General features: G+C 37.3%; 1 protein-coding gene across 2 annotated transcripts in view; it reads left to right on the top strand.

Moving 5' to 3' along the window:
• Positions 1-19,782, top strand: part of PCCA (propionyl-CoA carboxylase subunit alpha) — a 284,596-nt gene that overhangs the window by 74,616 nt on the left and 190,198 nt on the right. For both annotated transcript variants that reach the window (XM_035557044.2, XM_035557045.2), the window contains exons 7-9: positions 4,129-4,260; positions 11,073-11,109; positions 16,538-16,616. In XM_035557044.2, the coding sequence (XP_035412937.1) occupies positions 4,129-4,260; positions 11,073-11,109; positions 16,538-16,616 (248 nt within the window). The remainder of the gene's footprint in view (positions 1-4,128; positions 4,261-11,072; positions 11,110-16,537; positions 16,617-19,782) is intronic.

Raw genomic sequence — 19,782 nt, 5'->3', positions numbered from 1 at the left:
TTACCTCACGACCACAAGAGTTTGTCAGAGGGAGGGTTTCCTTCCAAATGTCGGGAGGATGGTGCCTTACACAAGTGTGGGTCCATTTGGTCCACTTCAGACAGACTTTGGTGACAGACTGGAGGAGGTAATGCACAGTTCAACCCCAGACTCCCCAGATGGATTCTCCAAATCTCAAATTTGCTTTATCTATCTTGATATTGCTTAGTTTTTGCTATATTTAGTATCCTGCATCTACATGAGGGTCGAATAAGGCTTTTGTCTGGCTGTTAAAAAAAAAAAAAAAAAAGCCAGACTTAATTGTAGTGCCATAAAAATCAACCAGTTAAACTATTCCTGCTCTCAAAAACAGAGAAGGTTGATGGGTAAGACTTTTCAATATCTACTTTTTAGTCAAAGAAAGAACTTGCTAGGCATGGGATATTTTCTGAAAATGTTCTCTCGTAAATATGCCTTATTGTTAGTATGTATCTTTGACTATGCAAAGTAGAGAGCAGCGATACAGGTATGTTTCTGAAGAAAATATGGGTATGGGTTTATGGTGCAAACCTGATATGCTTTGATATGCTTTCCTTCAGCCAAAAAGTGAGATGTCAAGGTTGGAGTCCACTGTTGAGCGTGTGGAGGAGTACCAGAACTTTTTGAAGAACTTGTTTGATGTGTACTGTGTAAGCTTTTGTGTACGCGGAGGAGCATCTTGTGCTGGTTGTTACTACGTTAGCAACGTTCTGCATGTGGATGGACTGTCAGTAGGCACTGGAATTTTTTTGCAGAGTTTCACCACTTTCATGCGCCTCATAAACAGAGGATGTGAATAGATGGATGCTGTTAAATCTTTGTGGGAGGTGACAATGTTATTGCTATGTTTTTACGTTCAATTTTTGGCATTTTCAGTATTGGACACTAGGTCATTTAGTACATTACCTATCACTGTTGTCAAGGAAGAAGTCGAGGCATTTTTCTGGACACCAGCTGACTAGCTTTGGCAGAGGGCTCAGGCAAGCATCCTTGGTGTATCATGGGTTACTGTAGCAAAACTTGTAAGAGTTTGTCCAGTAGTGCCTTCTGCTGACAAAATGTTTTTTGTGAGCCTAGCTAAAGTTAGTTGCAAGTAGCATCGAAGAAGATGCGCCTTTTCTATGCAGGGGATGAGTTGAAATACCCACTGGAAACTAGTGGATCCTCCCTTAGTTTGTTTTGGTTTACTTTTGACTTGCAGATGTTGCAGCATGCAGTTAGGTGGTTTCAGATACCTTGTGATATTATGTTAAGCATCTCTGTTTGAGTTTTTGTTGCTGTGGTGAAAGTAGGTGCCCTGAGTACCTGAAATGACTAACCAAAGAGGAGAACAGTTGGTGTTACTATGCTGCTTCTCGTCCACAATTAAAGAACAATTCTGCAAAAGATTCAGAGCAGTTGAAGCTAAGAGGTGCATATGTAGACAAGTGCAGTTTGTAAATTATGGGTGTTAAAAACATACATTTAAAAAGAAAGATATAGCTTGTAACAGGTGAGACTTGCATTAGAGTAATGTCAGTCTGCTGCCCATCTTCTGACTCTTCATTTTTAATGAGAAATATTGGCTGTATCCATGTGGGATATTACAGGTCTACAATGTTTTCCCAATGAATACATTGGATGCAGCAGATTCATTTCTTGAAATGGCCTGCCATGTTCCTTCTCAGGTGGTTCATAAATCTCTCCTGAACGGACCTGTCCCCCTATCCAACTACTTTCATGGATGGGAGCAGGGAATGAACACTTTAAAAGTCCAGGTAATAAGGCAATGAAAAGACAGGTTAAGTGGAGCAAGACGTCCCTTACATGCTTTTCCCTGGAAAGGTGCATGCTTGCTAGTGTCATGAATGTAATTCTTATCCTCTCTTGTGACCTCTACCTCGTCTTCCAGACGAAGGTCAGAGGAAGAAAAAGAGTGTAAGAGACTGTATTACATTGGAAATAGACTGTAGGCTGGAAGTCTTGGATGATCTGTAAGGGTAGCAAAAGTTTTGGATCTGCTATCTTGATGACCTCTGTAGATACCGTTTTTTTTAATGGTAGACTTTGAGAGGAGAACAGTGAGATGAAGCAATCTGTGGTAAAGTTTAAGGTGGTGGGTGCCAGGCTGCAAATGCCGATATTATGGCAGAAACTGTAGAAACAAGGCTTTTCTAGTTCGAGTGATATGGGAGAAATGGCATAATCTCTAGCTGCCAAGTGTGTTAGCAAACCTCTTCCACAAACTTTGAGATTGGATTACAGTCTAATGAGAGAACCCCGCCCTACCTCCAAATGTGTGCAGGCACCCTATTGAAAACACTGTTGTTGAGAGGGAGTGAGTTGTCAGTTTTCAGGTTGCAATCCGCTGCTATTTCTGAAATGGTTTGTTCTAGACTTTGTGTCACTGTGCTTTCAAATACCAACTCCTTTCTTGTTTCTCTTCTTTAAAAAGTTAATTTCTTTACACTCAGATCCTTTGGCACTGAGATCTGTACCCTCGTGTCTGTCCTTCTATTCCTACTGCAGCGTTCCCAACTTTGTAAGACTGCTTGCTATTCACCAAATAACTATAGCTGAGTTGCTGAGCTAATAACCCTACTGTAGTAAAAAGGTGGGCTGAGATCAGAAGAAAACCTCCTTTCCCCCCTCCCCCAAACAGCAAAACCCCAACTCAAATATTTCAGTGTGAATTCAAGCTAATGAACCTTTGCTGTGTAGCTGCATTGATGCATTTGGTTTGGGTGTCTTTTCATGGAGCTTTCTAGTGTTTCTGTAATACTTTTGTCTTTTCTATTTTCCATTATGTGTAGCACCTTCTTACGTGAAGGATAGGAAGTTGTCTATGCAGAGCTTCTGCTATTATGTTGTTCCTGCTGTGAAGCTGCTGACAGTGGACACAGCAACTCCCAAGCATATTGGGTGCTTTCTGCTCATACCAGATCGTGAATAGGAGGACATTGTTCCACACCTTGAACAGCAGTGTGTTTTTTCCACGTGTTTGTTCTATGGTCATGTATTACCACTGCATAAATACAGAAACTTTCAGCAAATCATTTTTTGTTAGTAAGTATAACTACATGACAATGCTAATATATGCAGCACGAGCATACATTGGAAGTGAAGCACTAAGACACAAGTTCTGAAATAAGGAATTGAATGTTCGTCATTTTATTAGTGCTGCTATTAAGCAAACTGCTCATCAGTTGGAAACAATTTTTAAAGCATTTTATAGGTGTCTTACAATTGGGCGATAATCAACAAAATACCTGGAAAAAATCTGCAAGGCTAGTATGCTTATTCTTTTGATGGTTTAATTATAGCACTTTTCTAGCTTTTCTTCCCTATAGTACAACAGACTTAAGTTACCTAAAACATGCACAGACTCACTGCATCAATATTTGTCACTGATGCAGATCTGGTGGAATAGTCTTTAGCTCTGTATAGTACTGAGGCTTGAAATGTTTAAAAAAAAGTCTATGTATTTCGTCACTGAAGTCTACTGCTGGCATAGAGAAAAAAGAGGGGGGGAAAGCAATTTGGTGTTCTACCTACACGTTATTTTGTGTTGACCTTTTTCCTGAGAGTTGTTGAAAAGAACTGGGCAAACAGTATTTCATTTATTACCTTATTGACCAGGTATTTAAATCTGTTTTATAAGAGCACGTTCTTGCATTTTGGAGTTTCATCAAGGTTTGGGTTTAAAGAATGCATAATAAAATTTACAACTATATTACAGTTTAGCAAGCGTGTCTTTGTAAATTACTTGGGGTTATTCAATGGTGAGTTAACTAGCCTCTGCTTTCTCAAGGGATATTTGTAACTTTGAAGTTGTAGTACTTCCACTTTCAGCTATTTCTCTTTGGGTTGGCTTTGATTCATACAAATGCTAATCATAGGGGCTTTGAATCTGTGTGTATACATAGCTTCACAAGGTCATATACGTCTTTGGATTGGCTGAAATGCTGCTTTTATATTATTAGAGTGTTGCATAAACAGATTATTCGATCTTCTAAATATTGCTTCAATAATAATATTTTTGCTCTGTGTTAAACTTGAAGGTAATGACTGCAGAAGGCTGTTGATTTTTAAGTTTAGTCTTCTAAAGATGTATCTTCTTTGTCTTTGCAGGCAGCAGCAGGTGTTACCTTCATCGGACCTGACACACATGCTATTCAAGCTATGGGAGACAAGATTGAAAGCAAATTGTTAGCCAAGAATGCAAAGGTCAACACAATCCCTGGCTTTGATGGAGTAGTCAAGGTGAGAAACCATTTAACTACTGTCTGCCCACTGTAGAATCAGTGCGTAAGTCGAAGTACACCTATTGAAGGTCTGATACAGAATGTAATTATAAATCCAAATTCATTATCAATAAGAGACATAATTAAAATAGGGGTACGGATTTTTGGAGGAGGAAAGATGAAGAATGCTTCATGGTATATTCAGGACTGCTTGCATGAAGTCTCTAAAAATATTTCGATTTAAATTTAACACGAAGGCAGGTAAATGTGTTTATTGTGAGGTGTGCCTTTGTGTCGGTCTGAAAAATGTAAAAAGACATACAGACATTTACTTCTTGCTGGCCAAGATCTTGGCATAAAATATTGCCAAAGTTAACATAAGTATGCTTAGCAAGTAAAATTTTTCAGTAGCGGTAAAGATCGTTACACTGTACGAATCTTCCATCTTATGGTCAGTGCTGATGGTAGTAAAGCTTTTCATGTGTAGAAAAACTCACTTGGGGGGGGGAAAAAAGTTGTTTCTCTGTCCAAATCTACAGGTAGTCTTCTTCCTGGGGTTTTGGAAGGAATGATTTCCAACATCTTTCTGATATATCTTGGTTGTTGCTTTATTTTGTATGGTGGAATAAAATATGTCTTGGTTTTGGTTTATTTTGTGTTGTAGTGATTATGTATGGGGCTCTTTTAATCTTCCCTGTGTGTCTTTATATACCATATATATTTTGTGTTGATATAGGAAGAATAAGCTTTTTGCCTTTATGTCTTTGTTGTGTGTGTCTAGATAATCTAAAACTTTGTTCTCCTGGGTTGGAAATTCTTATGCTGGTCACTTCAGGTGATTTTTATTAATTTTTATTTTTTCAGATAAAATTTGAGTAAAACTTGGAACACGAAAAGCTTGTTTAAACAACATTTTAATGTAGTTGAAGGAAAAGTTTTTTCAGGTTTTATTTACGACTATGTTGACCTCTGATTATCATAAATCTTACTTACATGATGAAATGGGAAATTTCAAGATAATTGGGAACAACTGAATATATTGTTGGAATGCAGACTGTACTTCAAGGAGCAACATATACCAGGATAGTGTTCAGTATTGTGTCAGTTAAGCTGGATTTAAAATTTTTAGAGTAAAAAAATACCAACTAAATGGGGAAAATAAATAGAATACAAAGGGGCTAACTCTCCACAAAATGATCTGTTCTGATGAACTGCCTGGAGAGTTTGGCTAGCAAGAGAGAATGATAAAGTTTTGAAAAGTCTGGAAAGATCAAAATGCACAAGAGAATTCTTAAGTACTTGTGATGGAAATGCCTGGTGTGTGTGTGTGTAATGTCTACCAGTGGGGTATTCTGCAACGGGTACAAGTACGAAGAATATTCTCTGTTCTGGAGGGCTCCGTATGAGTGTTAGGCTAGCATTTGTGGCAGTGTTAAGTTGAACACAGCATTCCTTCTGGCTTTTGTTGCATGTTTTAGCAGTCCTTCTGTCTGTAGTCCTTTAGCATTCGTGAGATTTTAGGAGTAGCCAAGCTCTTGTGCATAAGATCCTCTGTTCTTTCTGATATCCTACCTATTCTAGAAATCCTGAAATTATGATCTAGAAGAATATCTAGTTAGAACATGACTTTGAATTAATGATCTGAACCCCACAAAACTTCATCTAACACAGAATCACCAAATACTTTCAGAACACTTGTTTATCACTGCATTAAGTTAAAATTACATCAGGGTCTGTTACTCTGACAAAGTTAAAGAAACAAACCTGGCAAAGTAGGATGATAGTGGTTAATGAACAGATAGTAACATAATCAATGAAACTGCAGTATTGAAATATTTGCTTTTTTTTTTCCTGAGGCCTTTAATTTTATTGTTTTTTGACAATTATCTGAAGTTCTAGGTACTCAGAATGAAGGAATGTAAGTGATCTGGTTGGCAATCAGCTATAGGCAATGATAGTCTTAAAACCAAAAGAACTGGAATGTAGGATTGAATTTGACAAATCCAATCCCAGCTGTTGAAAGGAGCTACGTGGTGGTTGCTTAATCCTAAAGTCCATATTACATCGGTTTCACATACATAGATAATCAAAAGTACTGCAAGCTGAAGAGCGTAGATGAAAAAGAACACGAGATCAAAAAGCTTCAGTATGCCCAGCACATCAGAACAAGGAGAATACACAGGCCTTGCCAGTGTTGTAGTCCCCATCAGAAGGGGGAGATCTCCTAGATGAAAATTTGACTAGTGCTCTGGTTACCAGTTCTAGGAATTAAAACTTCTGGTAACTGAAACTTTCATCCTTGCTATGCATCTAATTATGTGCCTGTGTTTGTCTTCTGATCTCCCTTCTGTGATATCATGACTTTTGCTGGGGTGAATACCTGAGTAATTAGGTTGTACAGGATGCCTGATGCTTGATTAGAGCTTGATGTAGTATTTTGCCAATTCAGACCAGGAGATGAAGGGCAAAGCTGTGTGACACTAAATATAACCAGAAGAACAGCACACAAGGAATTGGAGACTGTCGTATTTCTGCCATTCTCTGGGAGTCTTGTTTTGATCACAGAGCTATGCAACTTTGAAAATCTTTGAGGGCTCTTGTTTTTGAGAAGTGGACATTTTAAAGGTCTTGGGAAGGAGTTAAGTGTTTGCTTGATACTTGAGTTGATTAGAGGTGGTTTCATCTTTGTAGTGGAGTCTAAAGCTGGAAGGAGACTGCATTCATGCTTCTGACAATGCCAGAAGTTAAGAAAGATCAGTTGCGTGTGTTCTTTGTGGATGAATAGTTAAAGCAAACATGGAGTAACAACTTCTTGTGCTTCTTTTATTCATCTCAGGACTGCACTGGAAATCTTTGTTACTTGAAGAGTTGTCTTTATTCAGCTCTTGTTAACTAGTGCTGCAGATGCACAGGTCCTTCGTGAATAAAGGGTGAAGCTTCCCCCTTGATTTCTGTTGCTTAGTATTTAGACTTGGTAGACTGTGAGTTGTTTAGCTCCTGTAATCACACCTTGGAGAAACTGTGTAAAGAAGATTTCCCAACAAGTAGAAATTAACATTTTAAGAGAAGGAAGTTGTTCAGTAGTGTACTCTAAGAAGGGACCTGGAAGGGTTGAGCAGAAGAATGCTTGGCGTAGCAGGCACAACCAAGTTTTCTCATATAGGTAATCACTGTAGTAAGTGTGAAGCTGAGAATGGAAATACGGAGTGAGAGTAGAGAGGGCAATTTGACAAAATATTTTTTTCTTGTCCTTTACTCATTTCCTTGGTTTGGCTGAGGCAAGGGTTGTCAGAGTGCACGTGTAAGAAAACTGAGTATTATGCTATCAGCTAGAGAGTCAACAAATACATTGAAAAGTAGTTTTCAGTTCAAAGTCTGTAACCTCAATTGGTTTCCTAAAACTTGACTGGGAGAGGTAATGGCCAAGAGTTTTGATCAAAAGAATTGGTGTTAATCTACATGACCAATGGCTATACTGAAGTTACAGCTGAGATGTACTGTCTGTAAATAAGTGTAAAGGAATACATGGCAAGAAGAAAGACTGAGTATGTGGAGACGTCATGGTGAAAAACTGGCAAACGAATAGAAAGGGAAGAAAGGTTTTATATATACACAGCCAGTTTGGTTTTATGGCTGGTAGAACATAGCTGGATGTAAACCCAGGAGATTAATGTCTCCAGGTGTCAACTTGGTTTCACTGATGTCAGTAGACATGTTGAAGGTTTTCATCAAGGTTATGAATTTACTGTATTTAAGTTTCAGGTACCTGGTTTGGCTGTATTCTTGCATTGGGTTATTGACATTGGTATTCAATACCCACTGTATTGCTGAAGAGGTTGTTGGAGACTAGTCATGACTTGCAGATTCTCCAGGCCCAACACCCTCAGCCATGACAAATATCATGTAGCTATTCATAACTAAAACAACGTTTTACAGCTCAAGTAGTTTCTTAAACAGCTTCATCCTGGCATTCCTCTGTCAAATAGTTTTGCTTTTTTGTCTCCACCTGCTGGTACATGGCAGGGAGGCATGTGCATGAAGAGGTTAGAAATTCTTAGGCTAAGTGAGTAAAACTTTTATGTCTGTAACTAAAATAATGAAATCAGCCATTTGTAAATACCACTATGACGTCTTTTTTATAACTCTTGATTTTTATAAACTTGTAGCATTACTTGAACATTTTTATTTGTACAATAAAAGATTGTGCCAAAATTATGTATTTCTTTACAATCTCCAGGTTGTTTTGGGAAAACGGTAGTGGACCTACTGTGTTTTTTTGAGGAAACGGTAATAAATCAGCGAGGACTTATGTTGTTAAAAGAAAGTTCAAAATGGTCTTAGTACCGCTGTTTTTTGTGTATTTTGCATATATGGTCTTGAGTGTTGTCGTGGCATTCATTTTTTTTCCAATGGCAAATGTCGTGTATCAATCATAAGTTTTTTGCACCCAAAATCTAAAACAACTGTTGTAACTTTATTGCTACTCAAAATGCTGCTGTATTTATGCAATCTGCAAGTGAAATGCATGACACTAAATTTTACTTTCTTAGGGAAAAAGATCAAAAGATCGTTACCAGAGATTTCATTGTGTCAGTTGTTTATGATTTTTTCGAACTGTTTTTCCTCTTTAAAGTGCAGCATATTTTTGTTTTCTGTTTCAGAAACACTCTTTGAAGGCTAAAGAATTTGAATATGCATTTTTTTTTGTATTTTAGAGCTTGAGTTCTAATACATCAAAGCTGTAAAAAGAAACAGATGTTTGAATAGTGTAAATTAATAACTGTGCTGGGCAGAGATGTCTTCTGTCTGTTCAGGCTAGAACTGAGACAATTAGTGCTTCTCATATGATGCTGCTTTTTTCTTCAAGTTGTTGTATGTATACATGTGTTTCAATATATTTATGAATACAGTGGCTGTGAAAAAACTCCCCTGTAATGATTTGCAGCTTGTCTTCCTGTGGACTGCAGTGTATCAGTTAGCCACTTGTTTGCAGGTAACTAAGTGGGGGGGGGGAAAAACACCAAAAACAACACAAACCCAACCCTGTTTGCTTCCCCCCTCCTCATTCTATTTTGCAAATATGTGACTGAATTTGCAAGAGAAAAGAAATGTAAAAGTTTCCTTCTCGGCTATAATCGTGGCTCTTCCATCAGTCATCACTCTTCCTGCATTTTGTTCGAGAGGCTCTAATTGTCTGCATTTGGCAGGTTTAACACTTCCTGACAGAGAGGCTATTAAGGGGAAGTATTCTCGCATAACTGTCACAGGCAGGAACAAAGAACCTTCAAACTCAATGTGTGGAAACCACTAACATTCTTAAATGACCCTTTTCATGCATTTTATCCCTTTAAGCTAAAATTTGGAGGGTGCAGGGTCATGGAAAGCAGCAAGGTGTAATAAAACAGTTAACCCTGATTTTTTTTTCTTGGGGAGGGGGAAGGTATTTTTTGCTAGATTTATCTCTTGACTTAAAAACAATTGTTATTTGGAAAAATCTCATTAACAGATGTGACTGGAGTAAAAAGACTTAAAACTGATGTTGTTTTCAGGACTGCTTTGAACTTAACAAGCACCGATTTGTGGAGCAGACTAGCTAATGAAAGGAAATTAAATTTTCTGACAACTTCCCCTGCCAGCCCCCTTATTCTTCATGGGGCTGTTACTAGGTACTGAAGACTTTTAAAGAGGATTTTTTTTATTATCGGACATAAATGAACCAGGTATGAACATTGCTTATGTATTTTTTTTTAAAGTTCTGACCTGGGTGCTTTTAAAATGGATTGCCTTGAAAGCTTTAAAAATATCAGGTTTCATTTTAATGTTCATAAGTCAGCCCCCATAGTTTCAGACGCACTTAGCAGCTGGTGGTTTCCAGACGTTACTGCCTTCCATACTAATTTTTTAATGTATGTCACAGAATAGTATAAATACTAGCAAATTTGGATGGAGTTTTCGAACTTAACCCATGCCACTGTAATTTAACCCTTTTTCTTTTCTAGTGTTGTATCATGGAAATGTTTTGTTACTGGTAGGAGAACACAAAATTGACTACTGCAAGAGAAGAGATTTGGTTATTTAAAAAGTGAGAAGTTCAAGTATTCTGTTTTTGTTCTCTGGGTTTTCTAACACATTTTTCTGTATCATATTTTCTGTACCAGGTATAGTGGTATGAGTCAGCCGAAGCCATAGGTGAAATCAAGAGTTGTTCTAGTTGTCATACACAAGTGTTTTGCAGACTTTTGAATGGAAATTGATATGTGAATGGGTTTATTCTCCTTATATTCTCCTTAGAAGTGAGGGGAAAAAAAAAAGAAAAGTGAAGTGCTTGTGTGTTTTTTCAGTAGACAAATTTTCAACTTTGAAGAAGTTCTGCAAGATTTTCTCTGAACCTGAATCACACCCAAACAATAGAGAATCAACTCCCCCTACTGACAACAGCCAGGAAAACATGACAAATACCTGAGAGGACAGAAACAAGCTGGCAGTGGACAAACTTTAACGATCTGATTTATGGTCCATTATTGATTGTAAACTTCTAAATTCTAGCATTAAATTCCTACAACTGCAGAAAATCATTTTGCAATCCCGGCTGTGTTTCCTGTCAGCTGATTCCTCATTGCTTTGAGTTTCTCAGTATACTAATGATGAGGTAGAATTTACATTCCACTTATGGTATTAATTTTACATTCCTCTGGCTGAAAAGGGTCAGAAGGTTGTAAAATCAAACATTAAATGAATCAGAGGAGACAGTAGTGCAATATATGACTGCCCTCAGGACACAGTGCAATGGCTGATGGGATTAACGTTGGGTCTCATTTCCTGCTTTTACAGGATGCAGATGAAGCTGTCAGAATTGCAAGGGAAATTGGTAAGTTCTTAAATTAGCTATGGTGGGATTTGTGTGCCTCTCAGCAGACATGGTTGACTAAATTGAATGTGTAATAAGTAATCCCTACAGAACAAATAATGTTTTAATAGTTTTTAAGTTCCCTCTTGCCTATAGGGCTGGAAGAATCTAGGCATTAACGCCCTGTCTCTTTAATCGTCACATTTTAGCTTAACCAACTGGACTTTACAGAACAAGTGCAGCCATGATTTGTGGAATGCATGTAATATGCAGCAGTCAGCTTGCTAAAGGAGTTATTTCAAAGTGTATCTGCAATCGGACGTGGTGTTCTTTTTACAGAAGTTAAGCATGGTACATTTCTCCTGATGTGCAGGCTGACACCAGTGATGTTATGATCTTCATTCTTCACTGTGTGCACAGCAATTAGCCTGAATATCATCCAGACCACCAGCCTTTCTTCTGTGCTTTCCAGAAGAGAATCACTGTTCAGCTTCTGAATATTTTACAGAATGGTGAAAAGAACAACCAGCAAACTGTCTGAGACTTGTCCTGATGAAGGTTAAGTGTAATGTGTTTAATGAGTTTTGGCTTTTATTAAATGAAGTTTAATATTAGGGAAAATGTGTAACCATATGCTTGAAATTACACATTCTTAAATGCTTTCTAGAAGGAGAAAGTAATGCAGGAAGATATTTTTTTTTTAAATTCATTTTTAAGATACAGTAGCCATGAGAAGCTATTTAAGCTCATCAGTTGTATAATTCCAAGAACCCATTTCACATACATCTCACCTGTGCCAAAACCTATGGGTGTGCCTTAATGCCAAATAGAAACTGGGACTTGCCTCGCTGCAGATGATTCTTCATCGCTGTAAGGCTTTTCCAGTTTGAGTGTAAGCTGATGTTCCTACCCTGCACTGGTTAACTACCCTGAAACCCCTCAGTGTAGGCCTGACTGAATGTTAGGCTGACATGACTGAAGTCAGCATTTCTGTGGGTCAGCCTTGGCCCCTTTTGGGAAATCAGGTGGTTACTGATCACTGCCATACAAGCAGAAACAAAAGGTAGAGGTTATCAGTCAAACAACTAGAACACTGGGAGGAGAACTGGCAAATATAGTTGGTTTCAGTGCTTAAAAAGGTATAAATAGCACTATGAATTTATATCAGTTTCATTTCAGTGGTCTTTTTTAGATTTTCTTATTTTTTTTAAATGGCTTTGATCATTTTAAGTAGGAAAGCATTCAGTGGCTTCCTAGACACCTTTTAAAATTTATTCTTTCTTAATTGTCCTCTTACTTCTTCTGGTGTTCTATTGACTGGTTCCTGTCTTTGATATCAGCAGCACTTTGGAGGTCATTATACCAAGGCAGTCTTAAATCTGCAGATATTGAAGTCAATTCCAGACAGCTGGGTGGTGTTTTTTATTTAGATGACAAATTCTGAAGCCATTTTTATATGGACAAGTGGTAGCCATGTAGTGAAAGGAAATTGTTTTTTCTAGCTTGTTTCTACCCATGTTTTGACCGACTGATCAGTTTTGTTAGGCTTCTGTCTAGTCATGACCATGGATCAGAAGCCAAGCCAATGATTTGTAATTTCAAAGGGTGTAAAGATGAAATTAAAATCTCTGTGTAAGTATCTCTATATATAATGTCCTCATGTAATGAGGTACTTGATACATAATTGAATACTTTCAGATTATTTTGCATTTCACATATCTAGAACCTAAGTATTCTGAGAGTGCTTAAATAATTATTTTTAAAAAATCATTGTGGGCCATTACTTAAAACTCTAAAACATTGTGTAATGTTCTCTTATGGCCTGTGCATTCCTCTACTGTTCCCTGCTATGTTCTGGCCAAAGGTCCAGTAGCAGTGGGCTATGACACATCAGGGCTAATGAACTGCTTTTAACTGTTTCAGTTGATATTGTTTACGGATAAAAATTTTGTAAGTATGGGAGTAAAAAACCTACCGTTCACCCCTCATTTGAGATGCGCTCTCCCAGGCTGTCAAGAGTGAGTATTAAAAAGATACTAGGCTGAATCAGGAATTGGAAGTGGTTCAGGCACAAATTGCTGTATAGGCTCCTTTGTAATGTCGCTCTTCTCATATATGTCTGTGTGGGCTGTTCTTTTCTTCTGATCTCTTCTGTAGTGTTTAATCACACTGGCTCTTTTCCCATGCTACTTTAAAGTCCATTTATAACTTATATGTTAAGAACTGCCAGCTTCTTAATTTCTGAAGCGTTGATGAAACTTCAGAAAGTTTTACTTTTCAGTTTGTTGTCTGGATGAATCGAACAACTAAGAAGTGCAGGCAGTATAAACTAAATGAGGGTCTATTCAATTTTAATCTCATGTAAATTGGTGTCTAATTTGAGGGAAGGGTTGAAAATCTAACACCTACTCAAAAATGCGCCTGCTTTTTAAGGCAATTTGATGTTTTGTGATGTTTTTATAAATGCTACTATAAATTGTTTGCATGCCTCTCCCTTCCCACAATTAGTCCAACTAATCCATGGATTTGTATTTCAGCAATTTTAACTGCTGCTAGTGTAAAAGTGGTCAGAAAAACGATGAGCAACACATCCTGCTCTTTGCATCATTTACCTAATATTTATGCAAAGCTTAAATTCTGTGAGACCTTGCTTGGCTTGGGACAGATCAGTCTTTGGTGTTGGCCAAAGAACTGACACGTTTAGTTAAGTTCAGTGACACAGCAAGTGGAGTGTAAACTCATATGTGAGCAAAAGTTCAAGTCCCGTTATTTTCAGGAGGCTGGCTAATTGTCATCCCAACCTACAGAAGTCTCTTGCAAAGATTTTTATTTCTTGGCCTAAAAAGCTGCATGTATGTTCTCAAAACCAAGCCTTACTTTGACTTTTTATTTTTTTTAATTTCTTTTTAACTATGCTGTGGCTCTCTGGAATCTTTAACTGCTTTGCATAAAACTGTGATCAACATGTAATCATTGTACATAAGGTTGGGACGGGGAGAAAAGCTGTGTTCATAAATTGGTGAGTACTACCAGTGACCCGTGTATCCTGTCTGATAATTTAACCAAGGAGGTTGTGATACATAAACTTTATGTATTCTATAATATATAGAGACTCACCGAGGCTCACTGCCAGCATACTTATTTTACTGTTGCAATGAAAAGAACAATAAATTAGAGCTACTACTTTTACAGAATTAAAATCAGTAAACTGTTCAAGAGACCGATACTGCTAAACTGAAATTGTTAGCATAATTGATGATTTTTCAAGTACCTGTAACACTGAGATGGCGTGATGAAAATTACCATAGTGAGTTTGCCATTATGACTCTTAAAACGATGCTTATTTAAGAATTTCACACCTTTTAAGCTGGAGTCTCTGGTGGTAGCGTTACCATAGCTGGTGTGAGTTCGGTAGTGCTACCTAGTTAAACCTCACTTCTTGCATGGAAATCATACAGGATATGCTTCTTGCTTTATTTCAAGGCCGCTAGTTGACTTGTCTAGGAGCATGGTGGTTGCCAGGGATCTGGAAAAACAGCTACAGCATAGATAAATTGTTCTTATATAGGTACAACATATGCTGCGTTTCATGAAATTGAGTTGGACTTCACTGTTCCTGCATGTAACCTAGAGCCGTTTTGTGCATGCCCTTTTATCTCTGGGATTATAGAAGCCTTGGAAATACTTGATACAGTTCTGGATCAGACCCACTGTTGTCTGAATAATCCCGTACCCTTTGTGGGTAGCATCAGATACTCAGAGGAAAAAATAGCATACGCTCTAGCAAGCTTCCTTGAACAGTTCAGTTTGGTCTTAAGTATGTATCTAGTAAGTAGAGATTACTTGACTCTAAAGCATGCAGCTTTATAACCTTTTAGTTACCTGCCTGTAGGAATTAGAGATTTGTGCTTTCATATGCTTATCTATTACCATTCTACAGCTTTCAGCGACATGAGCACTCTGTGGGATGGGATTTCACAGCCTAATTACAAGTTATGTAGGAAACTATTTTATTGATTTTTTGTGGGGGGGGGGGGGGGGGGGAGGGGGCATTTTTGTTAATTTAGCATTCTCTCATGCTGTTGCTGCTTTCCTGCCTTCCAGTCAACACTGCCCTATTTGTTTCTTATGTTGGTATCAGGTCCCTCTTGTTTGTGTCCACTTCAGTCTTTTTAAGCAAAAGATTTTCTCGATCTTAGTTTTAAACATCTTTTGAACCTCCTGTCGTTAAAGTGTCTTTGCGGAGGTGGTGGTGGGGAAATTTGTCGTTGTCACTTGACAGGGTTAGAGTAGATCTACATTTCAGAAAGCAACTGTAAACATTAGTTATGCATATAATAGCACACCTGACCATTTCTATTAGGGAACCTAAATGAAATGTCCCTTTCTGTCCCTAGATCAAAACCTCTTTTAGGAGTATATCTTCAGTTTGCAAGGACTGATTGGCTTTTCTTGTCAGACCGTATCAGCTAGTCTGATGTTTGACATAACATTATGATTTTTCATTAAACTTACTGGAGACCAAAGAACAATATTTCTACTATCCTAGGAATGTCAAAAACTTTCTAATCAGTACCTTAACTTCCAAATTCCCATATACTCATGTGAGAGAAAGGTGAAGTTCACTGATAAGAATAAGCAATTGTTTTAGGAAGTTGTTTTGAATTCAAAACATACTGTGCTACAAGATGAACAATCATTACTAAATGTGGTTTTAAACTACACTGGTACTACACTTAGTTTTCAGAAAACTAAGGTCCTGACTCACATACCTGTTAATGTGTCTTGTTCTGAAAGTGAAATATTTCCGGTTATGCAGTCATATTTATGATGCTCACTTTTTTTTGTTACTTGTCAGGTTGGGGAAAATACTTTTTTTGCACTTTTTTAATGATAAAAATTATTCTGATATTTATTGTGTAATATCTGAGCAGTACAGCTTTCTGGAGATGCTCTGTTATTTAAACTGGACTGCACCAAAAGTGTTGAATTAGGTACAGGCTTGTTTACTGAATCTCTTGACTGTTAGTTTATGAAGATCTGCTTAGTCTTGCTAATAAAATGTTTTTGTTTTTAAATTTAATCACAGCAATATCTTATCTCAGCAGTAGCAAGAAAACTAAATTTTGTTTCTAAAGAATGTGAGCTTAAAAAGGTCAAGTGCCTTTATTCATAAACCACTTTGTTACTTGGGAATAATTCATTCTGTAGTGTGGCTTTTTTTTTTGTATAAATGAAATAGAGAAGACAACCTTTTCTTGGCTTTAGAAATCACTGTACTGACAGCTAAGTCTTGAAAAGAAAAACCTCTCCTCTCTCTCCAAACAAGAAGCATTTTAATAAACGAAGTTATTGTCTACTGGCATTATTGGACATGTGGTCAGTTGTCATGTTTGTATGACCAACTGATCAAAGTTTGAACTTCTGTCTAATTGTTCCCCGCTGTTAGGCTACCCTGTCATGATCAAGGCCTCAGCAGGTGGTGGTGGGAAAGGCATGAGAATCGCTTGGGATGATGAAGAGACCAGGTGAGATGCTGTCCAAAAGCTTGCCTTGATGAATGCTGCAGTTACCAAAGTCCTATTAAGCCACTGTGAGCTGACAGTTGAGCAGATATGAACTGTTAAACAGAAATTGGGTAGTACTTGTTTTTCTCCCATTTGTATAATAAGTGGTAAATTTCGGTAGTTTGCATGTGTGTAATTAAAATTAATTTTTGCATAAACCTTAAAACACAGTCCATTATTTTGAGTAAAGTCAAAAATAATAATAATTTAAAAAAAAAAAACCACAACCCTTGCATCTGCCTTTTTAGCCCAATGATAGACTGTAAATTTGCACTGTAAATAGTATTTTGCTATGTGCCTTCCAGAATGCTGATGTACTAATTGTCTGTGTGTTAGGTAGAATGTTTCTTGGCCCTGTTTCTCAAACATTAATGCAAACCATTAGCTCTGTTAAAGTTGATGAGATTGATTATTCATGTGTGGAGACGGCGTTTCCAGAATGTGCTCTAATAGTATGCTTCTGTGTTTAAAATACTTGCCTGTGCAAACTGTTGTGCTTTTGCCTGTTTGAAGCCGAGTATTTGTTTAAACACGAATTTTCTTGTCTTTTAATGCTTGTCTGAATCCCGAACCCTTCAGGATACTACATTATTGACTGGAGATGTTTTTACAGTCCATTCTCCTCTGATATTCTGACAGTGAAGAGCCTGGTTTCAACCTCTTGTGTCACTATTACAAAACCAATCAACCAAAAAAAAGACCAACTGACATTGTATGAGTTTTCAAAGATCTGTAACAAAAAGCATATTTTAATCTAAAACTAAGTAACTTTCTAAATGTTTTCTACATGAAGGAGAGGGCAGTGCATATGCTGGAATTAGCTCGGAATACAGCTCATGTTGTTGTTTATTTGTTAGTTACCTGTAAGATTTCCCTGATCTATTTTGTCCTCTGTATTAAATTGTCGTGTTTTTTTAGTCTTGCCTCAAAACCTGGAAACTGAAAAGAACGAGAAAATGAGTACCTAGCAGTTAAATTCTAGATTTAAAGAAAACATTCTGTGCCTTGTTATCTTTAGCCCATTCCTATTCAAATCTAAATAGGAAAACAAGGTTTTGCATTTTAGAACGAAAGATCTAGAATAACTAGCCTTTTTTATGAAGATGCTTTGTTCCCATTGCTTTAGAATCCCAAATTACTGCCTTGATCTCATTCAGGCGGCAAGTACATCTGTTGGACTTAAAAGAAAGGCTTTCATTTCTCATTTTGCACAGAAACTGTCAAAGGAGTTTGATTAAAGTAACTGTTTAAAAATTGAAAACTTGGTCTAAAAATCGTAATTGCTCATTCTTTTCAAAGAAAAGTTGTGGCTGCTGTTTTCACCATGGTCACCTGACAAAATTGATAGATATAGAAACGAACTAAGGATGTTTCTTTGTGCATTTAACATTAATTTAGTGATATTACTTTGACCCAGTGATATTAGTGATGCTTGCCTTCTTTGTGGAAAGCCTTTGGAATACTATTCAGCTTCTTAATATTTGCCAGTGGTGTCCTTCTAACCTATTTGTTAGCTACATTAGCCTTGTCTTTACAGAGAATTTTATAGATTTAGTGATCCTAAATCAAGAAGAAATGCCTTTTTTTAGTAGTTATATGTGGGCACCAATGAAGCTAAGATGTATTTGACAAAATACTTGTTGCAGAATGGTAAGTGAGATTAAAAGAAGTGAAGATAGAAAAAGATTTACTTTGCATTGAAGTGTGAAATAGAGGATTTAGGTTTCTCTTGCAGTCTGTCTGGAAGAAATAAATACAAGGTTGTAAATGATTTGTTGTACGTGTCCGTTAATTGCATTATAGAACTAAGGTTTTTCCGTTTTGTGACTGAAGGTCTGATTTTTTTTTTTGAAGGTGATTCAACTTGTTAGTGACAAAACACTGTATCTGATAGTTGTAATATCTTATAAAAATTTGCTGACATCACGTGTTTTCTCATTGAATCCAGATCCACGTAATCTTAAAAACTGATTTTCAGCTACTGGCAGACTGAGGAACCAATATCTGAATCACCTTTTATATTTCAGGGTTCATACAGCTGAGATGATTGTGAAGAACTGTTGATAGTATTTTGATGTGAAAACTTGCTTTGGCATTGACATACAATATTAATTCTAAGCGCTATTTGAGAGGGAGGAAAAAAGCCTTACATAAAACTCATGTTGTTTGGAACATGCTTTTGGATTTTCAGGAAAGCTGAAAAGTTTAGCCATTTAAGATGAGGACACATAATACATTACTTAAACTTTCTTTTAATATTATCATAGAATATCCTGAGTCGGAAGGGACCCACAAGCGTCATCGAGTCCAACTCTGATGTGACATGGAAATGTTTGTATTGTGTGATGTGGCATGGAAATAACCACTGGAAATGGAAAAGACCCATCTGATTGACTGAACTCCTGCTGTTACAGAATTATTTGCTATAGTAACTTACTAGTGCTTCATCTTTCACATCTTTCACATCTCTTACATAGCCCAGACAATTAACAGTGTTAGATTCCTCTAGCTATTATGATATTCCAGTTCTTATATCTAAGATTTCTGCCATTTTCACCTAATAGTTCTAAATTGAAGTACTAGAATACTGTTTCACCACTGTTTTAACTTTTTTTCCTGAAATATCTCTTCATGAGCATGTGACTGTGGAAGGGCTGCCATGTTCCCCTCTCCCTCTTTGGGTATGGTTGCCTTTATATTTCTTCAGATACGAATCCCTTCTAAATCTCATTTATATTGCTTTTCTTCTAAATTTGGGTCAAGTGCTAGTGTGAAATTTTGTGTGCAGTTCAAGCCACTAATCCAGATTTGAAAAGTCCTCCCATAGAGGAGGGAGCCAACTAGCTCCCTGAGTAACTCAGTTTACTCTTAAAATCAAGGGTGGCAACTCTGCTGACCTTTTTTCTCATTAAACCAAAAACTCTGAGCTCAACTATTTCATGATTGCTGTGGCCAGGACAGCCACCTACCATTGCAGCTTCCACAAGGCCTTCCCTATTCTCAAACAGCAGATCTAGGAGGGCAGCTTTCCTTGTTGGCTTTCATAAATACTTGTCAGGAAATCATCTTCAGCATGCTTTATGAATTTTCCAGACTTGTTTGTCAGCATGATATTCACAGTTTGTCT

The sequence above is a fragment of the Cygnus atratus genome, chromosome 1 (genome assembly GCF_013377495.2).
Source record: "Cygnus atratus isolate AKBS03 ecotype Queensland, Australia chromosome 1, CAtr_DNAZoo_HiC_assembly, whole genome shotgun sequence".
Classification (NCBI taxonomy): domain Eukaryota; kingdom Metazoa; phylum Chordata; class Aves; order Anseriformes; family Anatidae; genus Cygnus; species Cygnus atratus.
The sequence above is the reverse complement of the archived record's forward strand: the minus strand, read 5'-3'. Positions and strand labels throughout refer to the sequence as shown.